The 14,189-nt window shown below is 43.3% G+C and overlaps 1 protein-coding gene across 4 annotated transcripts in view; it reads left to right on the forward strand.

Annotated features, from left to right (window-relative positions):
* The first annotated feature begins 87 nt into the window (after window positions 1–87).
* The window catches only part of LOC106560319 (coiled-coil domain-containing protein 18), a 51,876-nt gene continuing 37,774 nt past the window's right edge, over window positions 88–14,189 (forward strand). The window contains exons 1-14 of one of the 4 annotated variants that reach the window (XM_082956970.1): window positions 88–449; window positions 657–734; window positions 856–1,023; window positions 1,184–1,293; window positions 1,382–1,510; window positions 2,929–3,025; window positions 3,201–3,322; window positions 3,589–3,877; window positions 4,093–4,165; window positions 6,100–6,317; window positions 12,103–12,258; window positions 12,507–12,617; window positions 12,943–13,074; window positions 13,492–13,605. In XM_082956970.1, coding sequence (XP_082813096.1) covers window positions 684–734; window positions 856–1,023; window positions 1,184–1,293; window positions 1,382–1,510; window positions 2,929–3,025; window positions 3,201–3,322; window positions 3,589–3,877; window positions 4,093–4,165; window positions 6,100–6,317; window positions 12,103–12,258; window positions 12,507–12,617; window positions 12,943–13,074; window positions 13,492–13,605 — 1,770 coding nt within the window. In that variant the 5' untranslated portion in view covers window positions 88–449; window positions 657–683. Of the gene's footprint in view, window positions 450–656; window positions 735–855; window positions 1,024–1,183; window positions 1,294–1,381; window positions 1,511–2,928; window positions 3,026–3,200; window positions 3,323–3,565; window positions 3,878–4,092; window positions 4,166–6,099; window positions 6,318–12,102; window positions 12,259–12,506; window positions 12,618–12,942; window positions 13,075–13,491; window positions 13,606–14,189 lie in introns of those variants that run through there. The other 3 variants (XM_082956971.1, XM_082956972.1, XM_082956973.1) reach the window with 3 other exon arrangements.

The raw sequence follows: 14,189 nt of genomic DNA on the forward strand, positions 1-14,189 counted from the left end.
TGCTCATTGCTAAGAAACGATTGTTTGTTTTTGACCATTTTAATTGAAAACAATCACAGTAATGTACTTAATTGTTAACCAGAAATGATTTGCTATTGAGATAAAACACGTCTGCTTTGTACCTTTAAAGAAAAGCTGTTCGGTAGACTGCTACTATGTACTGTAACTGTCTAAACAGCACATAGACAAAGTTGTCAAATAGTTTCTATACTGTCTTTGGTCTTACTAAAACGGTTACAAAGAAACACGCACGTTCTATGATTTTACGTCACTTAATCATGAAGCAGAGCGCAGGATTCCTATCATGTTGTAAAACAACACCACTTCCTCCAGCATGTACAGAGAAGTGTGGAGTGAGTGGCAGGCGAGCTTGATTGTATTCACTCTTCGCACCGATGTTATTTAGATTTTATGTCTAACCGCACCATGTCCACTGATTGACCAAACAGGTAAGAGCAGCACATAACTAAGCAATTGCCTCCGAACAAGGCATCTACTTACTGGTGGCTAACTAACATTAGCTAGCTAGCTAACAAACTTGCTAGCTAACGTTAGCTAAAATGTTAACCAACTGTAATATGTCGCTGACTTTGGTGTTATTGTTGCCTTACCTCTGAAGTTTGGTGCACATACTTCATTGATTTTATTGCATCCAGATTGCCACTGTACACACACTCACCAGGATGGCTGAAGAACGCAGGGTCTGTAGCAGTGCCTCACAAATTGAGTCAAAGGTGAGACGAGCTAACCGTAAATAGAGGCTTGCAAGAGATTATACTTGTTTTATGTATGTGATTCATTTATCAAAAACTGCTATTCAATGGAGGAATGCATTAAAAGTCATATTTTTTTCAGCCTCCCTCATCATCCTCTTCAATGAGGGAACTGGAATCTAAAAACTTGCATCTCAGAAGGAAGTTAAGCTCAGTGGAGGAAGAAAGTGCTTCTGTGATGCAAGAAAACAGACAACTGATCATTGAATTGGAAGCAGTGAATCTCGAACTTGCCAGCTCCAAAACCAAAGTATTCCAGCTTATGCAATTTCGTCCAACCTATTAATGATTATAACGCTATTCATGCAGGCCTTTACAGAGGGCCCAAATAATTGTTAATAATGTTGGGTTTGGTTCCACAGATGCTCAGCTTGAACTAAGACAAATTTGTTCACCTACAATGTTGACAGGTCCGGGTTCTGGGTTCCACCATAGGGTCTAAGACTTCTAGTGTGTGTCATATGAAGGAGGAGATTGAGGTTATGGAGGCTGAGGTTGAGGCCCAAGGGAATGCACTCAGGTTGGTAGGAGAATACACACACACACACACACACAGATACACCTTTGTGAATGCAGTTGTGCTAGATGTGTTGCCATGTTCATTGTAGAGATACAGAAAAGAGGCTGGAGGAGACTGAAGAGACATTGGTCATAAAGAGCAGACTAGTGGACCAGCTACAAGAGGAGCTGATGGCTGCTAGGGCTGAGTTAGAAAACAGGACTAATCAGGGGATAAGGTAAGTAGTGATTCTATTTTCTTTAACAATCGCCACTTACTATAAACACGGAGTTCTCAAAACATTAAGAACACCTTGCTAATATTGAGTTGCACCCCCCCTTTTGCCTTCAGAACAGCCTCAGTTAGTCAGGGCATGGACTCTACAAGGTGTCGAAAGCGTTGCACAGGGATGCTGGCCCATGTTGACTCCAATGCTTCCCACAGTTGTCAAGTTGGCTGGATGTCCTTCGGGTGGTGTACCATTCTTGATACACACAGGAAACTGTTGAGCGTGAAAAACCCAGCAGTGTTGCAGTTATTGACACACAATGGTGCGCCTGGCACCCACTACCGTACCCTGTTCAAGGCACTTAAATCTTTTGTCTTGTCCATTCACCCTCTAAATGGCACACATACACACTCTGTCTCAATGCTTAAAAATCCTTCTTTAACCTGTCTCCTCCCCTTCATCTACACTGGTTGAAGTGAATTTAACAGGTGACATAAATAAGCGATCATAGCTTTCACCTGGCCAGTCTGTCATGGAAAGGACAGGTGTTCTTAATGTTTTGTATACTGTAATACACATCACCTGATGTCACCTCCTTGTACTAGTGCTTGTTTGTTAACTAAGATATACAGTTGAAGTTGACATACACCTTAGCTAAATACATTTAAACTCAGTTTTTCACAATTCCTGACATTTAATCCTAGTAAAAATTCCCTGTTTTAGGTCAGTTAGGATCACCACTTTATTTTAAGAATGTGAAATGCCAGAATAATAGTAGAGAGTGATTTATTTCAGCTTTTTTTCTTTCATCACATTCCCAGTGGGCCAGAAGTTTACATACTCAATTAGTATTTGGTAGCGTTGCCTTTAAATTGTTTAACTTGGGTCAAACGTTCCGGGTAGCCTTCCACAAGCTTCCCACAATAAGTTGTGTGAATTTTGGCCCATTCCTCCTGACAGAGCTGGTGAAACTGACCTCCACAACCTGTGGAGGTCTGCAATTTTTTTTCTGAGGTCTTGGCTGATTTCTTTTAGATTTTCTCATGATGTCAAGCAAAGAGACACTGAGTTTGAAGGTGGGCCTTGAAATACATCCACAGGTACACCTCCAATTGACTCAAATGATGTAAATTAGCCTATCAGAAGCTTCTAAAGCCATGATGTAATTTTCTGGTATTTTCCAGGCTGTTTAAAGGCACAGTCAACTCGTAAACTTCTGACCCACTGGAATTGTGATACAGTGAATTGTAAGTGAAATAATCTGTCTGTAAACAATTGTTGGAAAAATTACTTGTCATGCACAAAGTAGATGTCCTAACAGACTTGACAAAACTGTAGTTTGTTAACAAGAAATTTGTGGAGTGGTTGATACACAACTCGTTTATGTAAACTTCCGACTACAACTGTATTTTCTATTCATCCCAAAGAGTTGAGCAACAGAGAAAGGAAGCTCTTGTTACTGCAGAGAGGCAGACATTGGCTCTCCAGAGTTACAAGGGAAATATGTCTGAGAAACTGAAGAAGGTATGTAATAAGACGAATGACGAGTCGAGCTATGTAAATGACAAAAATGTAAATGTATTTTAAGCCTGTTTGTTCAGAATAAATGCTTGTCAGTACATGGTGAAATGCGCTGCTTATGTTTAGACATTGAAGTCTTTGATTGTATAGCGACGGGATGCTGTGTTGTGGTCCATAGGTGTTGGACAACGAGGCCAGACTGAAGGAGGCTCTTATCCAGTGTGATAAAGAGAGAGTGGTGTGGGAGAGGAGGTGTCTTCAGCTAGAGCAGGACAAGACCGACATGAACCAGCTGATCGGGTTGGTACTCAAGTGTCTGCTCGTCATATCTTACTTATTAGTTTCTGAATCAACCTCTGAAAATGTGTCTTCATCTCAAATAGATTCATCTCTGTGGTTACACTTCACTTGAATCATCTGTGATGAGAAGGACCGTGTAAAAAGGACCATTGTTCTTAAAACCATGATATGTGGATATGGTTGAGATTGGTTGTAGTTAGTAGAATACTAATACCACTGTGATGGACATGCCTTTCGTAATAGTAGTTGGGAATCTCTCTGACCAGCCAGTTGAAGGAAGAGTCGGTCAGAGCCAAGGAGATGAGTGTAGAGAGCGCCACGTTGCGTTCTCGTCTGGAAGAGGCCTCTATCCAGGCTGTGGAGCTGAAGAGAAGACTGAGTGACAGGGAGATAGTTGAGAAGGACATAGAGGTGTTGAGGAAGGAGTGTGGGGACCTACGCCACCTCACTACCAGCCAGGAGCAGAGACTGGAGCACTGTCAGAGAGAAGCACAGCAGAGCCAGGCTGAACAGGCCAGCCTAGAGGCCATCCTCAGCCTGCTGTATCTTAGAGAGGTGAGCCTAGCGCCATACTCCCTACTATACTCTCAAACTATACCCTCTGTGTATTGTTTATACATGCTATATTCTGTATGCTGTATGTGCCCCATACAACCATAGTGCACCCTGCTTATTGCTAACTCAGCATACCCTCAACTCTGTTCCAGACAATGATGGTGGACAAAATGTAATATACTGTTATGTAAAAGTGACCTAAATATTTGTTATAGAGTGGAGGGGGATCACTCTGTGCTAAGCCTTGTCTGCCAGCTCCAGTCTGTGATGTCCCCAAACTCAAGCCAGGTGATTTCCCTAGCTTACTCTTCAATACTATACATCGTATTGTAGTCTGTATAACCTGCGTGTACAAAACACTATCATGCACTTTCCATGACACAGGTGAATCCAGGTGAGAGCTATGATCCCTTATTGATGTCACTTGTTAAAGCCACTTCAATCAGTGTAGATGAAGGGGAGGAGACAAGTCAAATAAGGATTTTTACATTTACATTTACGTCATTTAGCAGACGCTCTTATCCAGAGCGACTTACAAATTGGTGCATTCACCTTAAGATATCCAGTGGAACAACCACTTTACAATAGTACATCTATATATTTTTTGGGGGGGAGGGTAGGGGGGAGGGTTAGAAGGATTACTTAATCCTATCCCAGGTATTCCTTAAAGAGGTGGGGTTTCAGGTGTCACCGGAAGGTGGTGATTGACTCCGCTGTCCTGGCGTCATGAGGGAGCTTGTTCCACCATTGGGGTGCCAGAGCAGCGAACAGTTTTGCCTGGGCTGAGCGGGATCTGTGCTTCCGCAGAGGTAGGGAGGCGAGCAGGCCAGAGGTGGATGAACGCAGTGCCCTTCTTTGGGTGTAGGGACTGATCAGAACCTGAAGGTACGGAGGTGCCGCTCCCCTCACAGCTCCGTAGGCAAGCACCATGGTCTTGTAGCAGATGCGAGCTTCAACTGGAAGCCAGTGGAGTGTGCGGAGGAGCAGGGTGACGTGAGAGAACTTGGGAAGGTTGAACACCAGACGGGCTGCAGCGTTCTGGATGAGTTGTAGGGGTTTAATGGCACAGGCAGGGAGCCCCGCCAACAGTGAGTTGCAGTAATCCAGATGGGAGATGACAAGTGCCTGAATTAGGACCTGCGCCGCTTCCTGTGTGAGGCAGGGTCGTACTCTGCGAATGTTGTAGAGCATGTACGTACAGGATCGGGTCACCGCCTTGACGTTAGCGGAGAACGACAGGGTGTTGTCCAGGGTCACGCCAAGGCTCTTAGCACTCTGGGAGCAGCACACAATGAAGTTGTCAACTGTGATGGCGAGATCATGGAACAGGCAGTCCTTCCCTGGGAGGAAGAGCAGCTCCGTCTTGCCGAGGTTCAGCTTGAGGTGGTGATCCGTCATCCACACTGATATGTCTGCCAGACATGCAGAGATGCGATTCGCCACCTGGTTATCAGAAGGGGGAAAGGAGAAGATGAATTGTGTGTCGTCTGCATAGCAATAATAGGAGAGACCATGTGAGGATATGACAGAGCCAAGTGACTTGGTGTATAGCGAGAATAGGAGAGGGCCTAGAACTGAGCCCTGGGGGACACTAGTAGTGAGAGCACGTGGTGCGGAGACGGATTCTCGCCACGCCACCTGGTAGGAGCGACCTGTCAGGTAGGACGCAATCCAAGAGTGAGCCATGCCGGATTTTTAAGCCTTGAGACATGAATTGCGTATCTTTTCCATTTAGAGTGTGAATGGGCGAGTGCCTTTTGAACAGGGCATGGTAGTAGGTACCAGGCACACCTGTTTGTGTCAAGATCTGCAATGCTGCTGTTTTTTTTTTTTATACTCAAGTTTCCCGTGTGTATCAAGAATGGTCCACCACCCAAAGAACATCCAGCCAACTTGACACAACTGTGGGAAGCATTGGAGTCAACATGGGTCAGCTTTCGACATCGTGTAGAGTCCATGCCCTGACGAATTGAGGCTGTTCTGAGGGCAAAAGGGGGTGCAACTCAATATTTGGAAGGTCTTCCTAATGTTTTGTACACTCAATTTATAGCACATATCTAATCTCCCATCTCTAGGCCATGTATACAGTAGAGTAGGTAAACTCTAACAATATCTTTCTTCCTTGCATGCCGTAACATTGTGGATACACATGAAAAATGCAAAGTATGTTTGTATCCTCCCAAAAAATGGTCTGTTTGTTTTTTGTGTCTACGGTGTGTCAGGGGAGCAGTACCAGCAGCTGCTGCCTGTGTTGCGTGCTGTGGAGCAGGAGAGAGTCACGCAGGCAGCTCTAGCCCTGGACCTGCAGGAGAGACTAAGGCAGACCCAGAAGGAGATGACTGCCCTACAGAACAACATGAACCAGAGAGACCTCCAGCTACAGAAACTGCACACAGAGCTGCAGGAGAGGACAGTACAAATTAACCAGCTGGAGAGAGAGGTAAGGATGGACACATGAATAGTGTACTGTACAACCATTTTTATTATGAGTGGTCTCAAATCAAGGAAGAAGGCTGTATCTCCAAGGAATCTGAGTTACATAGTGTCAAATACCAGTGTCAGAAATTTTGAGATTTGTGGCCAGATATATACACTGCTCCAAAAAATAAATGGAACACTTAAACAACACAATGTAACTCCAAGTCAATCACACTTCTGTGAAATCAAACTGTCCACTTCGGAAGCAACACTGATTGACAATGAATTTCACATGCTGTTGTGCAAATGGAATAGACAACAGGTGGAAATTATAGGCAATTAGCAAGACACCCCCAATAAAGGAGTGGTTCTGCAGGTGGTGACCACAGACCCCTTCTCAGTTCCTATGCTTCCTGGCTGATGTTTTGGTCACTTTTGAATGCTGGCGGTGCTTTCACTCTAGTGGTAGCATGAGACGGAGTCTACAACCCACACAAGTGGCTCAGGTAGTGCAGCTCATCCAGGATGGCACATCAATGCGAGCTGTGGCAAGAAGGTTTGCTGTGTCTGTCAGCGTAGTGTCCAGAGCATGGAGGCGCTACCAGGAGACAGGCCAGTACATGAGGAGACGTGGAGGAGGCCGTAGGAGGGCAACAACCCAGCAGCAGGACCGCTACCTCCGCCTTTGTGCAAGGAGGAGCAGGAGGAGCACTCTCCGAGCCCTGCAAAATGACCTCCAGCAGCGACAAATGTGCATGTGTCTGCTCAAACGGTCAGAAACAGACTCCATGAGGGTGGTATGAGGGCCCGACGTCCACAGGTGGGGGTTGTGCTTACAGCCCAACACCGTGCAGGACGTTTGGCATTTGCCAGAGAACACCAAGATTGGCAAATTCGCCACTGGCGCCCTGTGCTCTTCACAGATGAAAGCAGGTTCACACTGAGCACATGTGACAGACGTGACAGAGTCTGGAGACGCAGTGGAGAACGTTCTGCTACCTGCAACATCCTCCAACATGACCGGTTTGGCAGTGGGTCAGTCATGGTAGGAGGTGGCATTTCTTTGGGGGGCTGCACAGCCCTCCATGTGCTCGCCAGAGGTAGCCTGACTGCCATTAGGTACAGAGATGAGATCCTCAGACCCCTTGTGAGACCATATGCTGGTGCGGTTGGCCCTGGGTTCCTCCTAATGCAAGACAATGCTAGACCTCATGTGGCTGGAGTGTGTCAGCAGTTCCTGCAAGAGGAAGGCATTGATGCTATGGACTGGCCCGCCCGATCCCCAGACCTGAATCCAATTGAGCACATCTGGGACATCATGTCTCGCTCCATCCACCAACGCCACGTTGCACCACAGACTGTCCAGGAGTTTGCGGATGCTTTAGTCCAGGTTTGGGAGGAGATCCCTCAGGAGACCATCCGCCACCTCATCAGGAGCATGCCCAGGCGTTGTAGGGAGGTCATACAGGCACGTGGAGGCCACACACACTACTGAGCCTCATTTTGACTTGTTTTAAGGACATTACATCAAAGTTGGATCAACCTGTAGTGTGGTTTTCCACTTTAATTTTGAGTGTGACTCCAAATCCAGACCTCCATGGGTTGATAAATTGGATTTCCATTGATTCTTTTTGTGTGATTTTGTTGTCAGCACATTCAACTATGTAAAGCTAAAAGTATTTAATAAGATTATTTCATTCATTCAGATCTAGGATGTGTTATTTTAGTGTTCCTTTTATTTTTTTGAGCTGTGTGTGTGTGTGTGTGTGTGTGTGTGTGTGTGTGTGTGTATATCTCACACACACACACACACACACACACACACACACACACACACACACACAGAGTTCAAGTTGGAAGTTTACATACACCTTAGCCAAATACATTTAAACTCAGTTTTTCACAATTCCTGACATTTAATCCTAGTAAAATGTCCTTGTCTTAGGTCAGTTAGCATCACCACTTTATTTTAAGAATGTGAAATGCCAGAATAATAGTAGAGTGATTTATTTCAGCTTTTTTCTTTCATCACATTCCCAGTGGGTCAGAAGTTCACATACACTCAATTAGTATTTGGTAGCGTTGCCTTTAAATTGTTTAACTTGGGTCAAACATTTCGGGTAGCCTTCCACAAGCTTCCCACAATACGTTGGGTGAATTTTGGCTCATTCCTCCTGACAGAGCTGGTGTAACTGAGTCAGGTTTGTAGGCGTCCTTGCTCGCACACGCTTTTTCAGTTCTGCCCACAAATTTTCTATGGGATTGAGGTCAGGGCTTTGCGATGGCCACTCCAATACCTTGACTTTGTTGTCCGTAAGCCATTTTTCCACAACTTTGGAAGTATGCTTGTGGTCATTGTCCATTTGGAAGACCATTTGCGACCAAGCTTTAACGTCCTGACTGATGTCTTGATGTTGCTTCAATATATCCACATAATTTTCCTTTCCTCATTATGCCATCTATTTTGTGAAGTGCACCAGTCCCTCCTACAGCAAAGCACCCCCACAACATGATGCTGCCACCCCCGTGCTTTACTGTTGGGATGGTGTTCTTTGGCTTGCAAGCCTCCCCCTTTTTCCTCCAAACATAACAATGGTCATTATGGCCAAACAGTTCTAGTTTTGTTTCATCAGACCAGAGGACATTTCTCCAAAAAGTATGATCTTTGTCCCCATGTGCAGTGCGTAGTCTGGCTTTTTTATGGCGGTTTTGGAGCAGTGGCTTCTTCCTTGCTGAGCGGCTTTTCAGGTTATGTCGATATTGGACTCTTTTTACTGTGGATATAGATACTTTTGTACCTGTTTCCTCCAGCATCTTCACAAGGTCCTTTGCTGTTGTTCTGGGATTGATTTGCACTTTTCGCACTAAAGTACGTTCATCTATAGGAGACAGAATGCGTCTCCTTCCTGAGTGGTATGACGGCTGCGTGGTCCCATGGTGTTTATACTTGCATACTATTGTTTGTACAGATGAACATGGTACCTTCAGGTGTTTGGAAATTGCTCCCAAGGATGAACCAGACTTGTTGAGGTCTACAATTATTATTGAGGTCTTGGCTGATTTCTTTTGATTTTCCCATGATGTCAAGCAAGGAGGCACCGAGTTTGAAGGTGGGCCTTGAAATACATCCACAGGTACACCTCCAATTGACTAGAATGATGTCAATTAATCTATCAGAAGCTTCTAAAGCTGTGACATTTTCTGGATTTTTCAAAGCTGTTTAAAGGCACAGTCAACTTAGTGTATGTAAACTTCTGACCCACTGGAATTGTGATACGGTGAATTATAAGTGAAATAATCTGTCTGTCAACAATTGTTGGAAAAATTACTTGTGTCATGCACAAAGTAGATGACCTAACAGACTTGCCAAAACTATAGTTTGTTCACAAGAAATATGTGGAGTGGTTGAAAAACAAGTTTTAATGACTCCAACCTAAGGGAATGTAAACTTCGACTTCAACTGTATCCACACTACCATTCAAAAGTTTGGGGTCACTTAGAAATGTCCATGTTTTTGAAAGAAAAATCCCAAAATTTGGTCCATTAAAATAACATAAAATTTATCAGAAATACAGTGTAGACATTGTTAATGTTGTAAATCACTATTGTAGCTGGAAACAGCTGATTTCTAATGGAATATCTACGTAGGCGTATTGAGGCCCATTATCAGCAACCATCACTCCTGTTCCAATGGCAGGTTGTGTTAGCTAATCCAAGTTTATCATTTTAAAAGGCTAATTGATCATTAGAAAACCCTTTTGCAATTATGTTAGCACAGCTGAAAACTGTTGTGCTGATTTAATAAGCAATACAACTGGCCTTCTTTAGACTAGTTGAGTATCTCGAGCATTTGAATTTGTGGGTTCGATTACAGGCTCAAAATGACCAGAAACAAAGAACTTTCTTCTGAAACTCGTCAGTCTATTCTTTTTCTGAGAAATGAAGGCTATTCCATGTCAGAAATTGCCAAGAAACTGAAGATCTCGTACAATGCTGTGTACTACTCCCTTAACAGAAAAGGCTAAATAGGCTTTAACCAGAATAGAAAGAGGAGTGGGAGGTCCCGGTGCACAACTGAGCAAGAGGACAAGTACATTAGTGTCTAGTTTGAGAAACAGACACCTCACAAGTCCTCAACTGGCAGCTTCATTAAATAGTACCAGCAGAACACCAGTCTCAACGTCAACAGTGAAGAGGCGACTCCGGGATGCTGGCCTTTCTCCTATGGAATAGCCTTCATTTCTCAGAACAAGAATGGACTTTCTTCTGAAACTCATGAGTCTTTTGTTTCTGACCATTTTGAGCCAGTTTCGTACCCACAAATGCTAATGCTCCAGATAATCAACTAGTCTAAAGGTCAGTTGTATTGCTTATTTAATCAGAACAATTTTCAGCTGTGCTAACATAATTGCAAAAGGGTTTTCTAATGATCAATTAGCCTTTTTAAAATGATAAACTTGGATTAGCTAACAAAACGTGCCATTGGAACACAGGAGTGATCGTTGCTGATAATGGGCCTCTGTATGCCTTTGTAGATATTCCATAAAAAATCTGCTGTTTCAAGCTACAATAGTCATTTACAACATTAACAATGTCTACACTGTATTTCTGATCAATTTGATGTTATTTTAATGGACAAAAAAATGTGCTTTTCTTTCAAAAACAAGGACATTTCTAACTGACCCCAAACTTTTGAATGGTAGTGTGTATGTCATATATGGATACATACAGTACCAGTCAAAAGTTTGGACACACCTACTCATTCAAGGATTTTTCTTTATTTTCTACATTGTAGAATAATAGTGAAGACATCAAATCAATGAAATAACACATATGGAATCATGTAGTAACGAAAAAAGTGTCAAACAAATCCAAATATATTTGAGATTCTTCAAAGTAGCCACCCTTTGCCTTGATGACAGCTTTGCACACGCTTGGCATTCTCTCAACCAGCTTCATGAGGAAGTCACTTGGAATGCATTTCAATTAACAGGTGTGCCTTGCTAAAAGTGAATTTGTGGAATTTTGTTCCTTATTAATGGGTTTGAGCCAATCAGTTGTGTTGTGTCAAGGTAGGGGTGGTACACAGATTATACACATTTTGGCCAAGGGATCGGCGGAATAAGTTTAGAGGGTGTAATACAATGTAATATTATTAATCTACAATTTTATGTTCTTAACCCTGGGCAACATGGGCCTGGGAGGCTCACAGGGATATTGGTTGCCACAGTACTCCACCAATTGATATATATTTTTTCAACTCAATACTTCTTGTATTCCCCCAAAAATATAAATAAAATAAAAATATAAATGCACTTGTAATTCAAGCTTTAAAACTGCAGATATCTCTTTACCTCATGAAAATATGTTGAATTGCAGGATAATAGCTTTAAAGCTGCAGCAAACATCATCAGCAAAACATCTCTGCCACATGGCAAAATGTGTAGAATTGCAGGAAATTAGTTTGAAAACTGCCACATTTTCTATCTGATGCCAATTGGCGGGCCTTTAAAATGTTCCTACCCAAGGCTCGAAACGTGGTTTGTCCGTCTATGCACTGCTGAAGTCCTAGTAAAACTCCTTGATTGCTATTTTTATCTCACTAGAGTTGTGATCTGATTATGAGGGTGTCCCAACAAGTTTGAGAACCCCTGGTGTACTGTATGTGTGACTGATGTCTGTCCCCTGGTGGTGAATGTTGTATTGCAGTTAATATTGCAAACGGACGTGGCATTTCCCCAAGTACGGATTCCAGCTTTCACTTATAACTGTATAACAACTTTTCACGTATATTTCACGTATAACAGGCGGCTCTCGTACTGGGCCTGCAGGAGAGACTAAGGCGGGCCCAGGAGGAGATGACTACCCTACAGAACAACATGAACCAGAGAGACCTCCAGCTACAGAAACTATATACAGAGCTGCAGGAGAGGACAGTACAAATTAACCAGCTGGAGAGAGAGGTAAGGATGGCCACATGAATAGTGTACTGTACCACCATTTTTATTATGAGTGGTCTCAAATCAAGGAAGAAGGCTGTATCTCAAAGGAATCTGAGTAGCATAATGTCACATACCAGGACAAGTGAGGGTCTCACTCACAGAATCAGAGCAATAAGGCCTTAAACCAGTGCCTGAAACAAAAGATAACACTTGTTGTATACAGTATGTGACAGATGTCTGTCCCTAGTGGTGAATGTGTTGTATTGCAGTTAAGGAGGAAGAATGTCTGCCTGGCAACTACAGAGCAACAGTTAGAGAAGAAAGATGCAGGACTTTCACAGGCTGTAGAGAAGACCACTGAGTTGGAGCTGAACCTGCTGGTAATGATGAAGTACTCAACACACACACACTGAAAATAAATTGTGTTGTCACTATTCTATCAAATGCTGAAGTCGGCTACACTAAACAGACACTGTGTTGTCACTACTCACACCCACACACACACACACACACACACTCACACACACGTGCTTTCACTTACACATGTTGGGTCTGTCTAAATCCACAAGGATGCCTCCCTGCCTTTTGATTGAGACAGACCCAGTTCTCTCTTTTAACTCACATGCACGTCATTTCACACACAGGCTATGTTATATTTAAGTGGGCTAGTTAGTTAGTTGATGAAGTCTCTGGTTTGAAACGTAGGAGAAGAGCACCAGTATCCAGCACTTTAAAACCACTCTGGACTTGAAGAAGCGGGATTTCCAGCAGGAGTTGGAGGAGACTCAGAGAGTTGGCTCAGAGCAACGTAAGGAGCTACAGGATCAAATCAAAATGGTGAGAGGGTACATGTATTGTATTCCTTTATTCACACTTGACTGTTCATAAAAGTCACCCAAGGTTACAATAAGCAATTCCATGAACTTTACATACTTTGTCTTAGAATAGTTATACATGAAAGCTGGAATCCGTATACTTGGTGAAACTGCCACTTCCGTTTGTGGTATTACTGCAAACAAAGACCTCTGTTTTCCTTCACATCATTGCCCATCGTACTTTGCCACGATGCTGAATGCTCCTCTGCTCCGTTTCATTGACAAAACAATAAGAAATGCGCTGGGGGTGAAGAGTGGCACTGTTTCACCTTATTCTGAATTTCAGCTTTAACATACAGTACAGTAGATGTTTGGGCACCTGCAAATATACTTGTTTGCTGCCTGTTTCATGTGATTTTTGTCTGCCTGTCCTATACAGTTGCACTCTCAGAAAGCAGAGCTGGAGAAAGACTTCTCTTCATCCCAGCATGAGAGACAGGAGGCCCAGCACAGAGCAGAGAGACTTCAGACCTCCCTCAACCAGCTCACGCATGTATGTCTGCCCCATACACAACACACCTCACATCACATTACCTTTACCTAGAGTGCATTCGGAAAGTATTCAGACCCCTTGACTTTTTCCACATTTTGTTACGTTACAGCCTTATTCTAAAACGGATTAAATATAATTTTTCCCTCATCAATCTATACACAATACCACGTAATGACAAAGCGAAAGCAGGTTTTTTTTTACATAAGTATTCAGACCCTTTGCTATGAGACTTGAAATTGAGCTCAGGTGTCCATTGATCATCCTTGACATGTTTCTACAACTTGATTGGAGTCCACCTGTGGTAAATTCAATTGATTGGACATGGTTTCTAAAGGCACACACCTGTCTAATATAAGGTCACACAGTTGACAGTGCATGTCAGAGCAAAAACCAAGCCATGAGGTCGAAGGAATTGTCCGTAGAGCTCCGAGACAGGATTGTGTCGAGGTACATATCTGGGGAAGGTTACCAAAACATTTCTGCAGCATTGAAGGTCCCCAAGAACATGGTGGCCTCCATCATTCTTAAATGGAAGAAGTTTGGAACCACCAAGACTTCCTAAAGCTGATTGCCCGTACAAACTG

This window comes from Salmo salar, chromosome 10 (genome assembly GCF_965601325.2).
Source record: "Salmo salar chromosome 10, fSalSal1, whole genome shotgun sequence".
NCBI classification, from domain to species: Eukaryota; Metazoa; Chordata; class Actinopteri; order Salmoniformes; family Salmonidae; genus Salmo; species Salmo salar.